Source organism: Myotis nattereri (genome assembly GCF_964212035.1).
Source record: "Myotis nattereri genome assembly, chromosome: 13".
Classification (NCBI taxonomy): domain Eukaryota; kingdom Metazoa; phylum Chordata; class Mammalia; order Chiroptera; family Vespertilionidae; genus Myotis; species Myotis nattereri.
In genome coordinates, this window is record NC_138088.1 from 18,302,535 (window position 1) to 18,325,606 (window position 23,072).

At 58.1% G+C, this 23,072-nt stretch overlaps 1 protein-coding gene across 3 annotated transcripts; it reads left to right on the top strand.

Moving 5' to 3' along the window:
• The first annotated feature begins 115 nt into the window (after positions 1–115).
• Positions 116–17,228, top strand: DNAJB12 (DnaJ heat shock protein family (Hsp40) member B12). 3 transcript variants are annotated; one of them, XM_081104501.1, is made up of 9 exons: positions 116–361; positions 7,461–7,644; positions 9,088–9,233; positions 10,400–10,585; positions 10,702–10,781; positions 11,772–11,881; positions 13,476–13,648; positions 14,118–14,269; positions 15,429–17,228. In XM_081104501.1, exons 1-8 carry the CDS (start codon positions 229–231, stop codon positions 14,237–14,239), a joined length of 1,134 nt encoding a protein of 377 aa, XP_080960627.1. In that variant the 5' UTR covers positions 116–228; the 3' UTR covers positions 14,240–14,269; positions 15,429–17,228. The 3 variants fall into 3 exon arrangements, with proteins under 3 accessions (XP_080960627.1, XP_080960628.1, XP_080960626.1); XM_081104502.1 differs by having other exon boundaries at positions 14,118–14,263; XM_081104500.1 differs by having other exon boundaries at positions 14,118–14,215.
• The last annotated feature ends 5,844 nt before the right edge of the window (positions 17,229–23,072 follow it).

Genomic DNA, 23,072 nt, shown 5'->3' on the forward strand with positions numbered 1-23,072 from the left:
GACCCTCCGGCCCCGGAAACGCGGGCGTGCGCCCGGAACCCGCCCCTCAAGGCCGCCCTTTCCGAGCGCGCACCGCCGCGCTTCCGCCCTCGCTCGCCTCTCGGAAAAGGAGGGGCGGCGGGCCTATGTCATCACCCTGCGCCCGCCTGCCCAGCGACGCGCCGGCGGCTGGCGCAGCCCTTCGCTCGCCCGGCCTCCCCCTCCCCGGTTCCGCGCTCTGGTTCCGCCATGGAATCCAACAAGGATGAAGCCGAGCGCTGTATTAGCATCGCCCTCAAGGCCATCCAGAGCAACCAGCCCGACCGGGCGCTCCGCTTCCTGGAGAAGGCACAGCGGCTGTACCCGACGCCGCGCGTTCGCGGTGAGTGTGGTGCCGGCGAGACGGAGGGGACATTAGGACTAATGGGGGGAATACGGGAACGGACCGACGGGAGCAGTTGGAGGAGGGGGAGGGGTGGCGAGGCGCGGCTACGCCTGCGCACTGGGGCGCGCGGTGGCTGCTGGGAGGTGTAGTCTTTCGACCCCACGCCTCTCCGGGATGCTGCACACCTGCTGACGGGGGCGACCGGCGACCTGAGCTTTCCGGGTGCTCGCCGCACCCTCTGAAATGCAGAGTTCCCAAGAATGAGAGTCGCTGGCAGACGGGGCGAAAGGGACTTGTCTGAGGTCGAAATGGAACTACTTTTCCCAAGGGGCCATTCGGTGGCCCAGGGCCAGGTGCCGGCCTGGGAAACATTATAGTTTAATAAACATAACTACTCCGACAGAGAGACTGGGTTCTAGAGAGGGACAGAGGACTTCCGACCTTCGTGTGCCCGCGAAGGCGTCTTCATATCCTCGCTCTCCCGCACGTTTCCGGTGGGATGCCGGGAACACCTTCCCAGAACTAACTAGAGCCTCCTTCTCCGCCCCTACCCCTCCGCCCACCCCGGGCGCCTGGACGGTCTGCCCCGAGACCGGCTTCTCACTCGCTCCGGGAGCCTCTTCGCTCGCTGGTGACATCCCGGGCGGCCTGTCTCGTCGCAGACGCCGGCCCCTGCCACCCCGACCCTCGCACCCTCGCACCCTCGCACCCTCGCACCCTCGCACCCTCGCCTCCAAGAGCCCATCAGTGGCTGCCCTGCTGTAGAGCCCGGACTGAATGACGCCTTCCAAACCAGGGGGGCGGGAATTGTCTCAACTTCTCAGCATGTCGCGGTGCCCGGGACCCTCTGTTCTCTGACCTGCGTCTTCTAAGCAGTTTCTCCTGACGCAAGGTGGAAGAGAGAAAGAGGCGGTCTGTGAGAGATCCGCGCCCGCAGCTACCACTCAGTCAGCCGTCTGGCATGGAACAGGTGCTCAGTCCCATCCTGACTGCGACCATGTGATTGTTCCGAGCTTGGGTTTACTTAACCTTGAAAAATAAAGGGTTGGCACAGGTAATAAGAATAACAGTAATACCCATGGAGCTTTTCCGTTGAGGAAGCTCTTCTGGAACGCATTTTCGCACTTGAGCTTGGCCTATGGGGAGGCAGAGCAAAGATGATCTTTGTCCTATAGAGGAAGGCACATCTCAGAAGTAAGGGGCTTCTCCGGAATCACACAGCTAGGAATTGGGGAGTTCTGGGACCCTGTAAATATTTGCTGGAGAAATAAAACGAACCTGGCGAGCAGCAGCCAGCCTCCTATCGTCTGGCCCACGTCATGAAATTGAGAAGGGAGCACTAGCAGAGAGGCGGCCTGGGATGCCTGCATTTTCCTGCCTCCTGACTCTGCATGTTGATCTTCTGCCCCGTTTGCCAGGACTCCTGAGATTGCCCGCTGGAGGAGCTTCCCCAGGAAGTAAATCACACTGCCTGAGAGGAGAGCAGGGTGGGGTAGGGCCCCCCAGCTCTCGGAACTCTGTCTGACTCGGGTGCCTCCGGGGGCTCAGGAGCAGGCAGCCAGGAGTGGAGGGTAGCATAGCTGGTGGGGAGCTTCCGGCCGGCAGGCCTCCTGGGCTAGGTCGGGGCTCTGATGGCTGTCCTTCCTGGGGCTCTGGCCCTGAATTTGCTCAGGCAGAAGAGCCACCAGCTGCATATTTGTAATATTTCTGACATTCCGGAAAGAGTGTGTGCCTCGCGCTTCTCTGTAAACATCACCTTGTGCCCTCCCTGGCCCTGCACGCTGAGCTGACAAGAACCTGTGGTTCATTTTGGCCTGGGATGGGGAAAGCTTGGCTAGGAAAATACAATAGGTAGTATTGTCCATACTCGCTATGTGAGGTTTGAACTTATTCCAGATGCTCATTCAGTGCAGCTTGACATTTTTGTTTTGTTTGCAAAGTCCTCTGCTTGGTACTAAGTGGTTTAGCAGGGTTGGTAAGAAATGATCCTTTGCCTCAAGGAGCTTACGATCTAGTGAGGGAGACAGAGTACGGAAAAGATAATATGGTGAGCCATAAAACGATAATTGTGACTAAACAAAAATTAAGCAGTGTCAGATGCTGAGGGCTTCAGTGTTTGAACTGTACTTGGGAGGAGGGCAGGAGGCTTGGAGAAGGGCATCCTGGGAGACATGGGGCTGGAAGTTGTAAGGGTTGGAGGGAGAGATTGAGTGTAGCAAGATTTGGAGGCTGTGGTAATTTGATTGTAGAGAGAATTAAGTTTGGAACATAGAATGGGGCCAGATTGTGTAGATCCTGTCCTGCGCTGCCTGGGATGTTCACTCTGTAGTTAGTGAAAAAAACCATTGACGTTTAGATGGCAGGAAGACGATAAAGGTATTTCTCTTAAGAGAGAACAGGGTGAAGTGTCAGTAAGAGGAAGGAGAGACTCCAGGCAGAAACTGGTTGGGAGAGAGTTGCACTGAGTAGGTGAGGAGCTCTGAGGGCTGAGATAAATGCCGTCTGGAGGAGGAGGAGGTCCCTGGGGGAAGCCACCAAGCCTGGTGTGAGAAAGGGGTGCCAAGGAGAAACGGGCGCTCAGAATCCAAGCCTGTGTGCCTGGACAGACGGCACGGCCAAGGAACACGGTGGGAAGAGATGGGCCGAGTCTGAGGTGCCGGTGGATTGTTGCTGGTGGGCTGTTCAAAGGAGCTTATAGCTTGGAGCTCAGGAGAGAGAGCTTGAGGTTCTAGCTGAAAGTCTGGTCTCAGTGTGACCGAGCGTATGGGAGTTGTGCTGGCTGAAGTCACTGTGGGAAAGTGTGGAACATGTAGAGGAGGTTGCTGCTGGCACACCCGTAGCCATAGAGTGAGATGGAGCAACCACAGGAAGAGGCGGTCCCAGGAGAGAGCAGCTGCCAGGTAGCCATGGAGCAGTGTGCCGAGGAGGTGGTGAGCCGCCCTGTCAGCTGCTGCAGAGGCCACATGGGAAGGACAAGTTGAGAAATGAAAGGGAAGGATCAAGAGCATGGAAGGGAAGTGGGAGGACAGAAAGAGGGAAGGGTTAGGGTGAGGAGGCTCAGAGCAACCTTGAAGGGTCAAAGAACCTCACAGTGAAAAGACATGAGGGGCCCTGGCTGGTGTGGCTCAGTTAGTTGGACCATCGCCCCATGCATCGAAGGGTCTTGGGTTTGATTCCCGGTCAGGGCATGGACCCAGGTTGTAGGTTTGATTCTCAGTTGGGGCATATGCAGAACGCAACCCATTGATGTTTTTCTCTCTCCCTCTCCCTTTCTCTCTAAAATCAGTAAAAGCATATCCTCAGGTAATGACTTAGAAGAAAAAAAGAAAAGACAGGAGGGGGCTTGGAGCCCGTGCTGCAGGAAGGGATGGCGAGGCACCAAGGGCTGGACACTCCTGGCCTGAGGAGCGTAGCCAGGCCCTAAGCTGGGATGCCACCGGGCGGGGCTAGTGGAGCTCATCAGTCCCTTCCTGGGACTCTCTATTCGGTGCCTGGCGCCCTCGTGGACATTGGCGTTGCCTGAGGCTTAGGAATCGTGGTAGAAGGTACCAGGGAGCTGATGAGAACATCTATAGGCCTCCGTTTCCCCAGCATACAAAGAGAGGGTTGGCCTGAATGATCTTGCAGCTCAGGCTGCCTGAACTCATATGAGATGGCTGGCTCTGGGTCCAGGCTAAGTCAGGAGGGCCGAGGTGGGAAGGCCGCACAGGGACAGGGGAGGACTTGTTGTCGAGAGATACTGGCACTCAAGGTCTAGGACAGAGATGTTCTGATACTGGCGAGGTCTAGGGTGGGGTTGGCCATTCAAGTCGGTCAGCCCTCATGAACCTCACTGTGTGCTCAACGCTTCTACTCACCTGATTCCACTGAGTCTTTTTACCCCTCGGAGCAGCCCTGTGAAGGTGGAGATCCTGTCTTCACTGAGGAATTAGATAACCTGACGAGGCTACATGGTAATTAGCAAAAGAACCTGCCTGCCTAGCTCCACTCCCAGACTCTCCCTACTCTGGCCTCCCTTTCCCAGCGCACTTTGAACACTCCAGGTCCATAGAGCCTGGGAAGAAAGGTAACAGGTAACACTTACTATTTGCTGGAAATTGGGTAAAGTTCTCTAAATGCATTTACTCATTTACTCTATTAACTCTCGAGGGAGGTGCAGCTTTACGAGGGGAAGCTAAGTTAACGTGTCCAAGATGGCCTTGCTGCAAGTGGCAGAGCCGGGTTTGAACCCGGCAGCCTGACTCTCCAGCCTGGGGGTGAGGTGAGGCCACCGCTGGTGGCTTTGGCTGTAGAGATGCTTCCAGCTCTACCTCAGCTGCCCCCCTCCACCCAGCTTTGTTTCTTCTCCCAGCTCCCCTCTTTTTAAGTGTCTGCTTGCTTCACTGGGAAGGGGCAGAGTTGGGATTTGAACGCAGCCATGTCTGTCTAACTCCAGATTCACATCCAGCTGTTCCAGCTCTACTCTCCTCTGACCTTCTCCGGTCGGCACTGTGCCAGTGAGGGGTGTAGCAGTGAGTCAGGAGGAGCCAGTCACCCCCACAGGCCTGAGAGGGGGTGTCCGGGCACCAGAGAGGCCTGCTTGTCAGCCACCAGGAATCTTCCATTCCCAACTCAAGCAGGAACCTTCGGTCTGACCCAGAGCACATCTGCTTCCCTTTGGGCTCTCTTTCTGCAGCAGAGAGAATAGAGTGGCTGACTCCATGTAACTGTCCCGAAAAGCGTCCAGAATCTTCCCTGCGAAGTACTAGAGAGAGTCCCATCTCCTAGCTCACTGGTCGGCAAAGTGCGGCTCGCGAGCCACATGTGGCTCTTCGGCCCCTTGAGTGTGGCTTTTCCACAAAATACCGACTTCTGCGCATGGGCCACGAAGTTTCAATCGCACTGTATGTGCGTGCCCACACGTGGTATTTTGTGGTATTTGGTGGAAGAGCCACACTCAAGGGGCCAAAGAGCCACATGTGGCTCATGAGCCGCAGTTTGCCGACCACGGTCCTAGCTGATGAGCCTGGACCACGGGGGCTTCCAGAGAAATTGAAATAAGCAACTTCTTTAAAAGCCCTAAAAATATATCACTAGCAAACCAAGCTCCCTCCCTCTGTCCATCTTTTTTTTTTTTTTTTTTTTAATATATTTTATTGATTTTTTACCGAGAGGACAGGAGAGGGATAGAGAGTTACAAACATCGATGAGAGAGAACATCGACCAGCTGCCTCCTGCACACCTCCCGCTGGGGATGTGTCCGCAACCCAGGTACATGCCCTTGACCGGAATCAAACCTGGGACCCTTCAGTCCACAGGCCAGCGCTCCATCCACTGAGCCAAACCGTCCGTCTTGATCAGCATCTCTTCATCTGTCGGTTCTCTGCGCTGCCATCCCCTGGTGCCTGGCGTGGACCTGGCATCTGGGACAACCTGAAACGTCATGGTCACGTCTGGTCCAAAGCCTGCTGAGTGCTGAGGCTGCCTTCCTACGCCTTGGGACCCCCAGTCCCCACCACCGCGGGCCCCCTCATCTTCCTGGCCAACTCGCTCATCAGCCGAGGCCATAATATTAGCAGCTACTCATTTTGAAGTTTACTCCATCAGTCTCCCTGCTGCGTGCTTGCACACGTGATCTCATTTCATCTCGTACCCCATTGTGAGGAAACAGAAAGGTCCGCAGATGGACCAGGGTCACACAACAGGATTTAGCTGAGCTGAGGTTTGAAACCTGGGTCTTTCGTTCTTTTTTTTTTTTTTTTTTAATTGATTTGAGAGAGAGAGTGATTATTTATTCCACATATTTGCATTCATTGGTTGATTCTTGTATGTGCCCTGACTGGGGATTAAACCCACAATGTTGGCATATGGGGACAATGCTCTAACCAACTGAGCTACCAGCCAGGGCAGAACCTGGATTTCGCTTCTCTTCTGGAAGGGGCTCCCCTGCCAGATTTGTGGTCTGGGATAGCAGCATGGTGAAGAGCAAGGTCCCATGAGCTGGACATCCTGGGGTTCAAGTGCTGCCTACCAGCTTGTGCAGCCAGGGGCAAGCTGATCAGATACAGCCCCTCCTTATAATGGCGGTGGTGGTAATAAGACCTCCCTTTAAGGCCGTTGTGAAGACTAAATGAGCTAATACATGCAGAGCACTGTGTCCGGTCCTGCCTGACATCGTGAGCACTCATCACCATTGCTCCTCTCAGAGTGCGCGCCCAGGGTTTGCTACGGGAGCCCCTGCACCTCCCTCCTGTGGGCTAGCCCGGTTGTCAGCTCCTGTGTATGGATTTCACAGCTGCTGACTCGGTGAGATCGTGAATTTGCTGCAACTAAGACAGCGGTGGCTCAGGGCACACTGTTCACTTGAGTCCCGGTGTCCTGCTCAGGCCCCTGGGTGAGACCCAGGTGCTGATAGCACAGTGCCCTGAGCCCAGCAAGGTCTGTCCCTCCTCAGCACAGAGGTGCCCTGGGCCCCTGCGGTGGTCGATGCCTGGTTTCCCAGGACACTGTACCCCGGGCCTGATGGGGTTCAGAACTGGCTTTGTGCCTGAAATAAATGGGCGCAGGGGACTTCCGACTTGAGTGTGAATAACTTTGACCCTGTCTGAGGGAGACAGCTCTGCCCTCTATAGGCTCTGACATGGCCAGCCATTTGAAAATGTAAAAACAGCAGATGTTTATCCTGGCCCCCTGGGCACGCTCGGTGCCCCCACTCCTGCTCAGGGCTAAGCGCAGGCCTCCAGGGGGGTCCCCATTGCAAAGCACTTGGCCATCTCAGCTCTTAACAGAAGATGGCTGTTGAACACACTACTTTGGGATTTAAAAAATCTGAAGTATTAATAGTTTATTTTTGGGAACAGTAAAAAAGAAAAAAATAGTTTGTTTTTATGCTGAGTTTAAAGTGACCTATATATACCCTGCTGGCTCCTGAGGACTGGATCCTAAGAGAGCAGTGGCCCCCACAGGGTGAAGTCAGGCAAGAAGCCAGTGGCTCCGCTGGGAGAATAAGCAGGCGGGTGTGTGGGGCCCGGGCCTCCCCGGGGCCAGGTGGCCCCGCAGCCGTGACAGGTGGCCTTGCGGGAGCAGGAGCCCTGATTGGTGGCCTTGCCTTGCACAGCCCTGATCGAGTCCCTCAACCAGAAACCACAGTCTGCCGGTGACCAGCCCCAACCCACAGACACGACCCACGCGACCAACAGGAAAGCGAGTGGGTCCGACGCCCCCTCGGCCAACGGGGAAGCTGGAGGAGGAGGCGAGCCCACCAAGGGCTACACTGCGGACCAGGTGGCAGCTGTGAAGAGGTAGAGGCTGGCCTGGCGGGCAGGGCGGGCTGGAGGGGTGGGAAGTTTCAGGCCTAGAGCAGGCCTCGCGCCCTGTGCGTCCTCCACCTCTGCCTCTGGCCTGGGTGGGCCCTGGGACGGGCTTGCAGGTGAGCGGGTCCAAGTGGCCAGGCTCACCGGGCCCACTCCTTATTCCCACAAGGCCCTGGGGTACAGTGTGGGAATCCGAGCTCCACTGTCCCCTCCCCCCAGACGGCCCACAGCAGGGGCAGAAATGCTGACACCGCGGGCTTCCTCTGCTGCTGGCCAGGCGGGTCTGGCCTCCTCACACAGCTCTGTTTGTCAGACAGAGATGGGGCATGGTCTCCCCCCAGGATTCTCCCCCAACCCACAGCCCACCCCCAACAAAGACCCTTTCAGACCAGAGCCTGTGTGGGGTGGACTGGAGACAAGAGACAGTGATCCTCCAAGGCTGGGGCAGGCCCTCGGAGCAGCTCACGTCCAGGCCGAGCGGCCCGGCCAAGCTCTCTTCTCCCCCGGCCTCCCCTCTCGCTGGCCGTGGGACCTCCGAGGCCGTCCCCACGGTCCGGGCTACTAGCGAAGACACCAGCAAGCTTCAGCGCTGGGTTCAGCCTGCGGCGCCATAGCATGATTGTAGTTTGTTGTAAAAACATGCCAAATTTACATTATTCTGACCAAATAGGGTTTTGACCGGACAAGCCTATCGGTTGTAGCAATAGAAACTGACTGTGGGGAGTTAGGAGTGCCTGGAAAAGTTCAAGAATCGGGGTCTCTTCAGGGCCCTGAGATGGGGTGAGCAGACCTGCCCTGGCCTTTATTTTTATTTATTTATTTTTTTAGTATATTTATTGATTTTTTACAGAGAGGAAGGGAGAGGGATAGAGAGTTAGAAACGTCAATGAGAGAGAAGCATCGATCAGCTGCCTCCTGCACGCCCCTTACTGGGGATGTGCCCGCAACCAAGGTACATGCCCTTGACTGGAATCGAACCTGGGACCCTTCAGTCCCCAGGCTGAAGCTCTATTCACTGAGCCAAACCAGCTAGGGCTGCCATGACCTTTATGTTGCCCATTCAAGACTCAAATTGCGAGAAGAGGAGATAGCTGGCCACGCTTGGGGCACACTTGCCCTGGGGCGGAGGCCAGTGATTGGCAGTCCTTATGAGGTCCCCTGCAGGGAGGGTGCTGTTAGCAAACGGAAGTGGTTCCTGGTCTGGCAGACACAGCAGTGACCCCTCTTAAGCCCTAGATATATTCTTGGTGTTTCTCTGGGCCCCGCCCAGACCCCCATCCCAGTCGAAGCTTCCTGGGGCTCCCTAACCCCACAGCCTGACAGGGTACAGGGTGTGCTCAGCTGTGTGCTCGGGCTGCTGCTCTGCGCCCACCTCCCCTCATGGCCCCAGGCCCGTGGGGAGCCCCCACCACACCCGTGTCCCTCCCCCAGGGTCAAGCAGTGCAAAGACTACTATGAGATCCTGGGCGTGAGCAGAGGGGCCTCGGAGGAGGACCTGAAGAAGGCCTACCGCAAACTGGCCCTCAAGTTCCACCCAGACAAGAACCACGCGCCTGGCGCCACGGAAGCTTTCAAAGGTAGGCCAGCCCTGGCGTCCTGGCCCTTCGGTGTTTGTGTCTGGTCCTTGGAAGAGATAAGGGACTTTCCCAGGAGGCAGCCTTGGGCCCAAGCCCTACGGCTCAGGAGCTGCCTCCTGGGAGAAGGTCCTCGTAGCCACCTCCAGCCAGAGGGCCTGTCGAAGCGAAGCAGCTCCGATCGCACCCTCCTGCCTCCCTGCCTCATTCCCTGGGGCTAGCGGAGGGGGCGGAGGTGAAAGAAGCCCAGAGGCTCCTCGGGGCCAGTCCCGCTGCCTGTCAGTCAGCCCAGAGGAAGGCGGATGGGAGAAGGGAAGCAAGGCGGCTGTGGTTCGTGTGTCTGCAGCCTGACCTGGGAGGAGGCCTTGGGAGGAGGCCGGCGTTCTCCTTGCTCCCAGGGGTCCAGCTTCTGAAGCAGGTGCAGCTCTGACCCACTCCTGTGAGAGAGGGAGCAAGAGACTCAGGAGGCCTGCGCTGGGGTTCTCTGGAGCCCCGGCTCCCCACCTGGGGAGCTCTGCTGGAGGCCCCAGTGCCAGGCAGAGGAACGGCAGCTGGGACCTGGGCCCCAGGGAAGAGAGAGCTCGCCTGGAGCCTTGCCCTGCCGTCCCCCTGGCTTCCCGTTTGCAAGTGGGCATCATGTGTCTGCTTGGCCCTGAGGTCGCACTGTCACCTCCACAAAGAAAGGCCCCATCCGTCCACGGGCACCTCAGGAGAGGAATGGGGGAGGGGACAGGGGGTGGTTTTCATAAAAGCAGAGAGCGGACTGGAAGCGAGACCCCTGGGCTTGCTTCCTGCTCTGCGACATCAGAGTCTGTGCCTTTCTGGCCTGTTTCCCGCTGGTAAAATGGGGATGGGTTGCTGTTAGGAGTAGCTAGGATGATGCCTGCAAAGGGCCTGGCGTGTAGAAAAGGTTGGACTCTCATCATGCGGTGGAGAGCGCGGAGCCTGAGTGTGAGTCCCCAGGCTGCCAGATCCACTGCGAGGTGTTCCTGCCCGCTGCCCGCCACCCCCCACGCTGCCCGCCACCCCCCACACTGCCCGCCACCCCCACGCTGGCCCAAGGACGCCTGCCTCCTCAGCAGCCTCGAAGGCCTGCAGGAAGGGAGCTGTAGGCTGCGTGTCACCCACATCCCCAGCACCCCAGGCCTGACCCTCTGCCTCCTTTCCAGCCATTGGCACAGCATATGCAGTCCTTAGCAACCCAGAGAAAAGGAAGCAGTATGACCAGTTTGGTGATGACAAGAGCCAGGCGGCCCGCCATGGCCATGGGCACGGGGACTTCCACCGTGGCTTTGAGGCTGACATCTCCCCGGAAGACCTCTTCAACATGTTCTTTGGCGGTGGCTTCCCATCCAGTAAGTCCCCCACCTCCCTCCCCACAGCCGGGCCTCACCAGGTGGTGGTGGGAGACCGGATGCCAGCCTCTGCCCTTCCCGGCAGCCCCCTCCTGACTCAGCCCCTCTGACCGCAGGTAACGTCCACGTCTACAGCAACGGCCGGATGCGCTATAACTACCAGCAGAGGCAGGACCGCAGGGAGAACCAGGGTGACGTGAGTGAGGAAGGGGCTGGGAGCGGAGGGGAGGGGGGCCTGGAGGGGCAGTGACAGGCTCAGCCGTCTATTCTGGGTGGCAGTGGTCCCACAGCCTCAGTGGAGGAGCCATCTTGGGCCTCCCTTGCCATTCCGCTGAGCGACACCAGAGGGAGCCACACTCCACGTTGCCCAGAGGAGTGGGGCTTGGATGGCCTCATTTGGAGAATGTAATGCAGAATGTTTTCCACCTACAGGCAGTTCGGGTGTGAACAGCCTTTGTGCGTTCATTTGTTCATAAGGCCAACATTTTCCAAGCAATGGAAAATTAAGCTTCATGGAAGAATTGTCAAGGATAACAATATTGGTGCTGACTCTTGTCTTTTCAGCACTGAAAAAAAATGTATGTAAAAGCTATAGCAAGACAATGCTTCCAGCACACTTTGAGTGCCACAGAACAGCTAGCCAACTGAAATTAAAGCTGTGCACAGCTGCGGAGCAGTTAAGATTATGACAGTGTGGCCTTATGTTTTTGTTTGTTTATCTTTAAACTTTAATTTTGTGTATATTTAACATACAGAAGAGTTTTTAAATTACAAATTGTCACACAGTGAACTTTACTTTTCTTTATGGTTTTTTAACTGGCAGTTTGTAAATTGGTAATAGGTCCGTATGGTTTAACATTCGAAAAGGTCTGTGTCGTGAAAGCCTCCCTCCAGCTCTGCCCCCCATTTCTGGAGGCAGCCACTTTGCTCATTTTTTGGCCTTCTTTCCCCAGTGTCTTTAACACCAGTGGCTGTTCTGTTTTTATCTGGGGAAGGTGGCAGGTGGAGGGGCCTCTGTATTGGGGGGGTTATGGGGGGGAAGGAGAGAGCGGTGTCATGGCCTGTTTGGTAGTAACTGCCTCCCGCCACCTGGGCTCCACTGAGCTGGGGGAGCTGGTGGTGGTTGTGGCGGATGCCGGACCCCCACCCAGGGCTGGCTTGGGTGACCATTGGCTCTTCCCTCCAGGGCGGACTGGGGGTATTTGTCCAGCTGATGCCCATCCTCATCCTCATCCTCGTGTCGGCTCTCAGCCAGCTCATGGTCTCCAGTCCACCCTACAGTCTGAGCCCGAGGCCGTGAGTACCTGTGGCTGCGGGGGAGGCCGGTGGGGGGCAGATGGGGACTTGGTGGAGTTTCAGCCACCATTGGGCCTTCCTGCCCCTCCTGCAGGCTCTTGGTCATAAAGCAGAAAGCGGCTTAGCTCAGGAAAACACATTTTCCCTGTTGAGCAGAAGTTCTTGATCTTTTTAGGATCAGGGTCCCCTAAGAAAATGCAGTGAAAACTGCAGAGCGTACCCTAGAACAGCGGTTCTCAACCTGTGGGTCGCGATCCCTTTGGAGTCGCCTAAGACCATCGGAAAACACATAGATAATTACATGTTGTTTTTGTGATTAATCACTATGCTTTAATTATGTTCAATTTGTAACAATGAAATTGGGGCTCACCACAACATGAGGAACTGTATTAAAGGGTCGCGGCATTAGGAAGGTTGAGAACCACTGCCCTAGAACCTTGTACCTACACAGTTTGCATATCATTCCACAGGCTTCATGACTCCCCACTCCCCCCCCCCCCCCCCCCACACACACACACACATCTTATCTGCTGGCCTTGAGATCAGAATCTCTGCTCTGAGGTTCAGGGTGGGGGCTGTAGAGTCAGACGGAGCAAGGGTGGCTTTGAATTCCAGCTCCTCTCCTAAGCAGTTGTGTGATCCTGGACAAGTTAAGTAACTTCTTTCAGCCTTGGTTTCCCTATCTGTAAAATGGGAACATCTGCCTGCATGTGAAAATAAAATGAGTAATAAACATAAAATGCCGGGCTCGTTGGACATGCTCAGCAGTATTTGTTGAATAAACTTATGGTCCCAACTGCCATTAGTGAACTTGGGCAACTTATTTGACCATTTAAGGTGTCAGCACCCCTCGCTTATTTCTAGCACCTGACAGTGTCTGATGCAGAGCGGGCACTTAGCTTCTATTGGTGGAAGCCCTCTGCTCCCACCTAGTGGCATGGCCCTGGCTGGGAACCTGGCAGCATCCTCTCGGCCAGCAGGGGGCAGAGTCGGGCCACTGGGTCCACACCAGCCTGCACTGTCCTGTGGCCGATGGCAGGCTTTCCTCTGCAGCCGGAGCGCTGACAGGCGCAGTGGGCAGGCAGGGGCGTCCTCCCGGAGCACCGACTCCTGTCTGTACTGAGGCTCTTCCCACAGCCTGTGAGCCTGCAGTTGGAGCTGGAAAGATACCGCTCTTTGAATCCTTCCTGTCATTTTGTTTCTAAGCCTCTAGACTGGGAGCTCCCGGCTAGGCAGGCAGGCCCTCAGCAGGGATTGGAGGCACAGGTTGCTCAAGTCACACAGCTCATCAGAGAGGGAGCCCAGACTCACTCCAGGTTCCTGCTTCCCTGACGGGGGCCTCTCAGAAAGGGGCTTCTCCCCAGTGTCCCCCAAGTCCACGGGGGGTAAACAGGGAGCCTGGGGAGGGCTGGCCGTGGGCTGGGCCATTCGTGCAGGAGGGACACCCCACTTCGAGGTGTGAAGTTCCTGCGCTGGTGTGGGCGGGAGGTAACTACTCCTGTGGCCTGGGTGCCCCCATCAGGGGCCTCGCCATCCCCAGAGCTGCCCTGGGCCTGGGGCCCGTGCCCACTTGGTGCCCGGTTACTCCTGGCAGGTCGGTGGGCCACGTTCACAGGCGCGTCACTGACCACCTGAACGTCGTCTACTACGTGGCGGACACCTTCTCTGAGGAGTACACAGGCTCCAGCCTGAAGACGGTGGAGCGGAACGTGGAGGACGATTACATCGCCAACCTCCGAAACAACTGCTGGAAGGAGAAGCAGCAAAGTGAGTGCGTGTCGGGGACAGGGAGCTCGAGAACAGAGGAGGAGAGAGCCCGACTCGCCCGGTGATTTGTGGGCCCCGCACCTGGCACTGCCCTGTGCCAGCCGCCTCCCAGCCCAAAGCCAGGCTCCGCCCCGTTCCCCTGGAGACTCCCTCCCGGTCCTGCAAGGCGCTGCAGTCCGCCTGTCGTTCGGCCGCCAGAGGCACCTGTGTCGACAGAGATTGGAGCACCCACTGATTGGACGTCGGCTCTATCTGTGGGCCTTGGGGAGGCCGGACCAGGAGGACGGGCTCTGACCTTGGCCGGCCTCACCCCGACTCTCTAGAGAGGGGCCGCTGTCCCTGCCCCAAGTTGGGACCAGTCTTTGCTCCTTCAGGGTCCTCCCTAAAGGTCCTCTGTCCCAGACCAGACGGGCCCTGGCGGCTGCAGGAGGTACTGGGTGTGCCCTAACCCTGCCCCATTGCTTTGCAGAGGAAGGCTTGTTGTACCGGGCCCGCTACTTCGGCGACACCGATATGTACCACAAAGCACAGAGGATGAGCACCCCAAGCTGTAACCGACTGTCAGAGGTGCAGGCCTCCCTGCATGGATAGTCCTGGGCCAGCCACACGACCGAGGTCCAAGTATGAGCCAGGGCCTCCTCTGCCCTGCAACTTCCAGCAGCTCTGGCCCTGGTCATGAGGCCGAGGAGGGTGGGAGGGAGAGGGGGAGAGCCTCTGTGATGGCACAGACGCCTTGTCCCCAGCCTGAGCTCCAGCTGCAGAGTTGGGGCAGCTCGGGGGTGTGCTGGGAGACTGAGGTCTGCTTCCGGCCTGTACTCTTCACCCCCGTCCCCTTACTCCCTGGCTCTGGGGCTGGAGAAGTGGGGTCCCCAAGCAGAAGGGGAGCCCGAGGCTGCCGCTGAGAGCCACTTGTGCCTCCTTGGTCTGCTCCAGCCATCTGGTCACCACGGCCCTTCCCCCAGTGCAGCAGACTATTGTCTGCACCCTGGTGTTTAAGCCACCAAATACCCCTGCGCCCACGGGAGCCCCCACAGGGAGAGCCAGGTGGGGACGGGCGGGCCAGCAGCCCTGCCTCTGCCTCTGCTCTCCGGGCAGTGGGACGTGGAACAAGATGGGAGCCCAACGAAGGGCAGGAGGAGCCATCAGGCTGGGGCAGGAGAGGCCTGTGCACCTGACGGCTCCCTCTGGCAGGAGCAGAGGCTGGCTCTGTCTGTGTCGCTCTCACTGTCTATCAGTCTCACTGTCTTTCTCTTGTCCGTCTGTCACTGTCTCTCATGCTACTGCGCCTGCCGCCTGGGAGCCACAGGGATCCGGCCGCCCAGGCTGCTCACCTGTGGCCTGAAAAAGGGAGCAGGAGGCCATGAGTTCAGGGTCGAATGCAGAGCCCTCGGCACAGGGGTGGGGGAGTGAGAGGTGCTGCTATCAGACCCCCTGCCTCCCGTGCCCCTGTGTGTGGGGAGCGGGCTCTGCTTCCGGCATTGCCAGAGGGGACAGCTTGGACCAAGCCCCGAGGAGTGTGGGCGGGGCCGGGAAAGTTCCTTTTCGTGTTGGTGCCTTGTCCATCTTGTTGCCTGCGTGCCCTCAGCAGAGATCCGGGTACAGACTCTCTGCTTTGAGGCTGTTTGCGTGTGCCTCCAAGAGAGTGGAACAGACGGCAGGAGGGCAGTCGGGTGCAGCTCAGTGGGAAAGACAGAGGCAAGGAGGGCTGCCTGTTGGTGTGGGCGAAGCTAGAGACCCCAGACGCGTGACTGCGAGCTAACTGTCCCGCTCTCCTCCCCAGACCATGAAATCCCTGGAGAATTTTTGGTGACATGCACTGAGCCAAGGTGATGAACTGTATATTTAAGGAAAGACATAAAAAAGGAAAAAAAACACATTAAAATGGATTGGAGGCCGAACGCCACAAACTGTCCTCCCTCACCCAGTCGCTGCAGAAAGCTCAGGACAGCCAGGAAACCTGCACGGGCTGCTTCCCTCCCTCCAGGCCGCCGAGCGCGGGCTCCACATCGCTCTCTCCTAGGATACGGAAACCATGGCAACAGAAGCAGAATGTAAAACTTAGCAAATGTCTCTGGGAAGGGCTGGGGGAGGGGGCCCCCCCGCTGCCGCTCTCCCCCTCCCAGGAGCCACCACCAGTCACCTCAGTGGAATCCAGTCAGAGGCGTAGGCCAAGGATAGAGAGGAGGAGGAGGAGGAAAGAGAACTTTCCAGAAATGTAATTTATAGATGCGTGTATATGTATATATATCTATTTATATGTAAATAGCACATATAAAGATATATATAGATATATAGTCTACTTTTTAAACTGCAGGGATTTGGTGAATTATTTAGCTGATTTCTTCCCTGATTTAGAAAACGGACTGTTTGGGGGAGGCAGCCTGGTCCTTCACAGGCTAGACATTAGCCGAAGCTGACGGCGGAAGGAAAGTCCGTCAGAGCTTCTAACATTCCCCTCAACCCCGGCCTGGCTTTGATGGCAGCAGCAATCATGGTCGTGTGAATCTTAGGACACTGTTGAAGATTGCCAGGCTTACGGTTCAGCTGGAGGGGAGAAAGTGCCCTTAGGGCCAGGTGCCAGGCCAGTGCTGGTCCTGGGAGAGGCCCCAGATGGTCCTCTGGGGTGAGACCACCCACCTCCAGCTCTGGCCAGCTCGATGGGCTCTGTCCTGGTGCCCAGGCGCCCCCTGACCCCCTGCCACCCAGAAGAGCAAGGCGGGAAGAGGGGCCAGGTTCTGCCTAGCACCCCCCCACCCCGTCCCTGAGCGAGTCTTGCCTTATAGGTGCCACAGGGCACAGCTCTGTGTTGCCACTGGTTTTTCCCCGAGTCGCGCACCAAGGACTCCAGAAGGCTCTTCCTCCAAGAGCCAGCCAGCTGGTCCACGCCCCCCAGGCGGCAGCTGACTCCTGAAAGCCAGCGCCTGTGGCCCCTCTGTCTCTGCCTCCGTGGACATGAAGCCACCCAGCCTTCTTCTGCACTTGGGACAAAGGACGCATCCGAACAGAAGGGTTTCCTCATCCTCACCTTCAAATGAGGATTTTTTTTTTTCTCCAAACAGCAGTTGCTGCCAGGGAGGGGGAGGGAGGTTTTATTTATTCCCGCAGTGTCGACTGGGTCTTTTGGACTTGCCATCGTCCTCCCGAATGGTCCTCTGGCGCTGGGTGTACCCTCCGTCGAGCCTGCCACCTTCCAAAGCCTTACTCCCCCACCGGCCAGCAAGGAGGGCTCACCCCTCCCAGAGTCCTCCTGGCTCTTTTTTTAAAGCCCCCGCCAGACAGGGTTCTTTCTGGGAAAGGACGCTTGGGAAAGGAACGCCCGGTCTGGTTTCTGAACAAGATCCTGCCCTGTGATGGCACGGCCACGGCCCAGAGAGATGTTAAGAGCAGGACGAGGGCAAGAGTGCCCGTCACGCAGCCCTGGTGCTCTGCCCCACCGCCCGACAGCTGGTCTTGGTAGCTGTCCCTAGATGGGCTGAGCCATGTGCAATAAGAACAGAGATCCTAAAGGATCTCCCGAGAAGCTGTACTTCTTGAATTAGAATTCTGAAATTGTACATCTATAAATATGTTTATTATGTGATTGGCTGTGGTGGGTCTTCATTGAGCAAGGGTGCTAATGTGGGGGGGGGGGTTCCACGAGCACCTGTTGCTACTGATATCCTACAAGGAGGTCTTGGTGACGGGCCTGAATGTCCCCCTCACCCCTTGCCCCAGCTGACAGCCACTCGGGTCACCAGTGTGCCAGGGCTGACTCCATCCAGGCAAAGGGTCAGGGACTCAAGCCAGGACCCTGGGGTCTCCCACGCCCCTGGGCAGGCAACTGGGACATGATCACAACCTCTGCTTCTCCCAGTTCTTGCTTCCTCCCGCCCTGCGAACCCAGCTGTGAGCAAACGGTTCCGAATCTCCCTTCTCAGCCCCAGCTCAGGCTGCCCCGTGCAGGGCCAGGGAACAGCTCTCCCAGTCTCTCCACCTCTGGCTGCAGCCCTCCCGGCCATCCTTCCCACACCACCCCCACAGCCTGCCCCCTCCCCCAGAAGGTTGGAAAAGTTAAAAATGAGGCAGCTCCAGCGGGGCTTCCCGTGGAGGGAGCCGAAGGGCAGATCTGCCCGGGCCTCCCAGAAACAGGGCCCCGCAGCCCTGACTGGCGGCCTGAGGCCCCTCCCGCTGCTGCTGCAGCCAAAGGCAGGCCGGCGGCCGGTGGTGCCACCGCAGCCGGGGAGCTCATTGGCTGTCCCGCCCGGGTCACCGCAGCCTGCCCTGCCGGGTCTGCGAGCTGCCACTTGTTAACTGCAGTTGGCAGGGGCGGTCCCTGCCGCCCCATCTACCCCACCCATCCCCCCCGCCCTCAGCGTGCAGCTCCGCCAGCCAGGGGGCGGGACAGACTCCAACTGTTCGCTGCAAAAAAGAGCCTTTGACAAGTGTCCCCACCCACTGTCAGGTGGCAAAGCCTCCAGTCCACCCAAGCTCCTGGCATCTGCCAGCTCATCTCCTCGTCCCAGATGCCCCCAGGTCTCCAGGAGCACGCGTCCCGGCCCAACTGTCACCTCATTCCCACCCAGGTGTCTGGGCAAAGCCACCTGGCTGTCCAGGGGCGACGCGCACACAGCAGTGCCAAGACTCACGCAAATAGACTGGGACACTGTCAGTTCTGGAGCAGCTCCGAGTGCTGACGAGAGGTCACACCATGCGACCTGGGCGAGGCTGCTCCACAGCAGGAAGCAGGTGTGGGGTGAGGGGGAGGCCAGGACCGCGGCTCTCCATGGAGCTCTGCTGCTTGTCTTTAGGGGTGTGTTTAGCCAAGCAATCATTCTGCAAACATTCGCTGAACAACCCACTGTTCTCAAGCAGCTCAGCCCCATTTGTGCCAAGTAGAGTGGTGGGTGGGAGACCTGAGTTCCAAAGGGGAGAAAGGGCAGACTGAGGACAATGGGGCTTCACCGAGGCGCTTGGGCTGGGGGTGAGCTTCCCGTAGAGGAAGGTGCGCGCTCTCCTGGCGATGGCAAAGGTGCCCACCCAGGTGTGCAGGACAACTTCCCTGCGTTGGCATAACTTCCAACAGGCAGCCTAAGAGGTCGGCTGGGTGTCCTTGTGGGATCCACAGCCTCCCTGCCTGGGCGGGATCCCTCGACTGGCTGGCCGTGGGCCTGTCACTTAACCTCCCTCTGCCTCAGTGTCCCCATCTTCAAAATGGGAGGAATAAAACACCCGCCTTGCCGAACCGGTTTGGCTCAGTGGATAGAGCGTTGGCCTGCGGACTCAGGGGTCCCGGGTTCGATTCCGGTCAAGGGCATGCACCTTGGTTGCGGGCACATCCCCACTGGGGGGCGTGCAGGAGGCAGCTGATCGATCTCTCTCATCGATGTTTCTGGCTCTCAATCCCTCTCCCTTCTTCTCTGTAGAAAATCAATAAAATATATTTAAAAAAAAAAACAAAACAAAACAAAGAACACCAGCCTTACTGGGCTGTGAGGACAGGAAGGGTTACCACATAGCACTCGGTGTCTGGTACATGGGAAGCTCTCCTGTCCTGAGTCAACCAAGGTGAACTGACCCACCAGCTAAGTGTCGAGTCCCATTGCAGCACTGAAACCACAAAGGTGACTGAGGCACGGCCTGGCCCGGAGGCTTTAGGGGAGGGGAGGAAGCCAGAGCTCAACAGACCCCAGAGCACGAGGACTGACATGAACAGGCCGGTGCCAGCAGCTCTGGCTGGGGACTCTTTTTTTTTTAATTTTTTTAATGTTTTTATTGATTTTTAGACAGGAAGAGAGAGAGAGCAACATTGATTGGCTGCCTCCTGCATGCCCCCTGCTGGGGATCTAGTCCGCAACCACATGGGTCTACTACTCTCAACCACTGAGCCACACGGGCCGGCTGGCTGGGGACTCTGGATAAAGGAACTGGCATCTGGGAAGGAGGTGGGCGTGAGGACAGGGCTGGGTGGGGGTGGAGGGGGGACTCTGGCCAGAGGGGACAGTGTGAGCAAGTCCTGGAGCTGGGAAAGTGTGGAAGTGACCGTGTCGAGGGAACAATACATAGGCCAGGTCCCCAATCTATAGCTGTCACCTTGCCAGTCTCACCCAGTGGCCATGAGCAGAGAAAGAACTTCCTGGGACAAGAAACCCTGCGCTCAGAGAGGCTGACAAGACGTGGGTGTGGAGCGGAGGGGACCGGCAACGCGGGGGCCCTGGGTGCAGATTCACAGTCACCTCCCCCAGGTTCTCGGGGGGATGTTGCCCCAGGAACAGCCCAGGCCCCCTGTTGCTTCCATGACCCCACAGCCATCTGAGTAGGAAGTAAAGGTCCAGAACCAGACAAGACAAGGGGTACGGGAGACGCATTCTCTAGGACCCCCGTGGCCAAGCGTCCTCCCAGAGTCGGGGGTTTGCTTGGGAGGAGAGTGTGAGGTCTGACTGCCACACCTTGTCCCCTTCCTTCCCTTCCCTTGGACAATAAGGTCTAAACAGAGCCCCGGGGAGGTCAGGGTGCCTGTACAGCTCTGCCTCGCTGCCCACGCGGAGGGCAGGGTGCAGGTCCTTGTGGCACTGGTGCTGGTCAGGGCACGTGGTCAGGCTCAGGGCCTCTGCCCAGCAGCCCCACTTCCTTAACTGATTGTTGCCACCACCACCACCCCCACCATGGACACAGTGAGGGGCCCAAGAGAGAGTCTGAGCAGCACAGAAGATGCTGGCGACCTGTCTTTACCGACAGGGAATGTGGGGGCCAGAGGGACACGGCAGGTCCTTTTCCTGGTTCCCGGAGGCTGGCAGGGCCTCCCGCTCTGGCCCCGCTGCCTGCGGGAGCCTCCTCCACCCGCCCTTTCCTGACAGTTGCCCCAGTCAGTACCTTCAGCCGGCAGCCTCCCTGCTGCTCCTCCACCCCCACCTCCTCTGGGGAGCCTGCCCGGGTTCCCACAGCCTGGCCCCGCCCTCGAACAGTCATGCTGGAGATGTCCCCACAGTTCTTAGAGGAAGGCTTCACGCCCTGCAGAGCAAGGCCTGTTGGGCGGTCTGTCTTTGTTCAGTGCTGCAGCCCAGGGCCCGGACACGGGGGGCGGGGGGCCTCCATGAGCACCGCTGAAGGAAGAAGGTGCCCCCCCATTTGTGATGGCCCCTCGTGGCTGTCCCTCCGCGGCTTCCTCCACCTCACCCCCTGCCCAAGGTAGCCCTGGAGAGGGTTTTGCAGCCATAACCTCGCACACAGAGCCAGGGGCACTTCCCCCAGACCTGAGAGGGCTCCCGTGAGGTGTGCCCATCAGGGGCATCCGGCTGGACAGTGGGAGGAGGTACAGCCTCTTGCGGGGTAAGTGAGCACGGAGTGGGGCCTTGCCCCTGCCTCTCGGGGGAGGCAGAGTCCTGCTGAAAAGGCCCGTCTCCCCTCCCTGCGTGGGAATCATAAACAGTGCTCATCCACGAGACGACCTCTGATCCGGTCCCCGAGGCCCTCGCCGCCCTGATGAGTAGAGAGGATCCTCTCTCCAGCACTCAGGCCTCTGCCAGGTGGCACCGCCCACTCCTGGACGCAGCCAGCTCTGTCCCTTGGCTGCCCCACGCTGCCCTGGCCTCGGGCCTCAGGGTCACTGCTGGCAGGCGTTGCTACCTGTGGCCCTGGAAGCCGAGGATGGCATGCTGGGCCCCGAAGGTCGGACAGCCTTCCACGACCACCACTAGCCTGACGGCAGGGGCCACACGGGCTGGGAGAGGTCACGGGCAGAGCTCAGGGCCACGCTCCGGGCCACGCTCCGGGCGGCTCAGGGCCTCACCTCCCTGTCCCTCCAGCACCAAAGCCCTGGGATCAGGCTGCAAGCCTCAGCTGCAACGGACATTGTTTCATTTTTTTGTTATGATTTTAAAATCATACATAAAGAAGCAATTTTCATTTGTATCATTTAAAGTTTTTTTATTATAATTGCCATCATCCTACTGAACTCAATTTAGTCTTTAATGTCACCCCTGTCAACCGTGGAGTCTATGGGCTCTTAGCCTGACTGGGGTGGGCTTCCAACAAACAGGTCCCTCCTGGACCCAGCCTCACCCCAGGACCCCAGCCCTGGATGGAGCCCACCCGGCTGCCGGCCTGGGTCACGGGGTCAGGCAGGATTCAGGCCAGGGGATGGAGTTGCGTGACCCACATCTGTTCGTATTATTAGCTCCGGAGCTGGCAGGCACGGCTGTAACACAATTCGAGGAACTGTTGACGCTGCTCAGCTTGTGTTTCCAGCCCAGTGACTGGGAGGGACACAGAGAACGGGGAGCCCAGGCTCTGGCCCCTCCCCACCCCCTCGCCTGTTGTGGTGAGAGCCTGGGAAGGCTGTGTGAAGACAGCACGTCCCTGCAGGGCCCTGATGATGTCAATGCAGACTCCGGGGCCTTTGGCTGACCCGGGTCAGCCGCCTGGCTGTGGCACCCTCCCCCACCTGCTCCTGGGGTCCCAGCTACTGATGGCCTGCCCTCCCTGCCCCTCTCTACCTGAAGCCAGGAAAGTGAGGGGGTGGGGCGGTTAGCTGGGAAGAATACTGCCCTAGAGCCCCAGGGTAAGGAAGGAAGTTTTCCCTCTGCCCTGCCTTCCTCCGAGACTCCCACCTCTTCTTTCTGTCGTTGGCGCCTGCAGGTGACAGCGCCCTGGGATAAGCTAGGGAAAATCTGGGCCGTGGCCAGGGCTCCGGGCAAGGTGCCCAGCTCTGCACCCACAGGTGGGGGGATCTTGAGCCGGACTCCTAGGATCCCTTTTCCTCATCTGTGAACTGGGATTCTCAGACCTGCCCAGCAGGCTGTGGGGCGGCCGGGGTGGGTGGGGCACGAGGTGAGGTATGTGGAGTCCTTGCCAAGCCCAGAAGTGCCCCACAAGGTTAGCTGGGGTGCAGAATGTTCTGGTCCTGGAACTTCCCTGAGGAGGGACAAGGGTCTGTGGCCCCACTGAACTCTGTGACAAGGGCTGAGGCCGGCGTCCGTGTCCGCAGGAATCAGGAGGTAAAGAATTGGAAGATTCCTATGCCTGGTAGAAGGTGCTGGGCTTGGGGTCTAATTACTGGGCTTCCTGGGAAAGGCAACAAGAACATCCTTGCCCTTGAGCCACAAATAATAGCGTTAGAGATGGCAGGCACCCTGAAAAGGGGTTCTCAAACTGTGTCCCCTCCAGCCCTTGGGTACCCAGGGGTGTGAGAGTTATCTCTTTTCTGTAGTGTAATTAGAACTTTGACTGTAAAAGAGGTGCCATTACTAAAATAACAATTTTAAAACCAGAGACCTACTCTCACCCCACAATTTTCCCAGTGAGGACACGGAGGCCCTGAGAAGACGACGGCTTGCCTAAGCCACCCCGCTCAGTTGTGTCAGAGCTGCTGCCTGGCCACTAACCCCTGGCCCGTGGGAAAAGAGCCAGCACCCGACAGTGGAAAAGAAAGGGGTGCCTCCATCGAGGT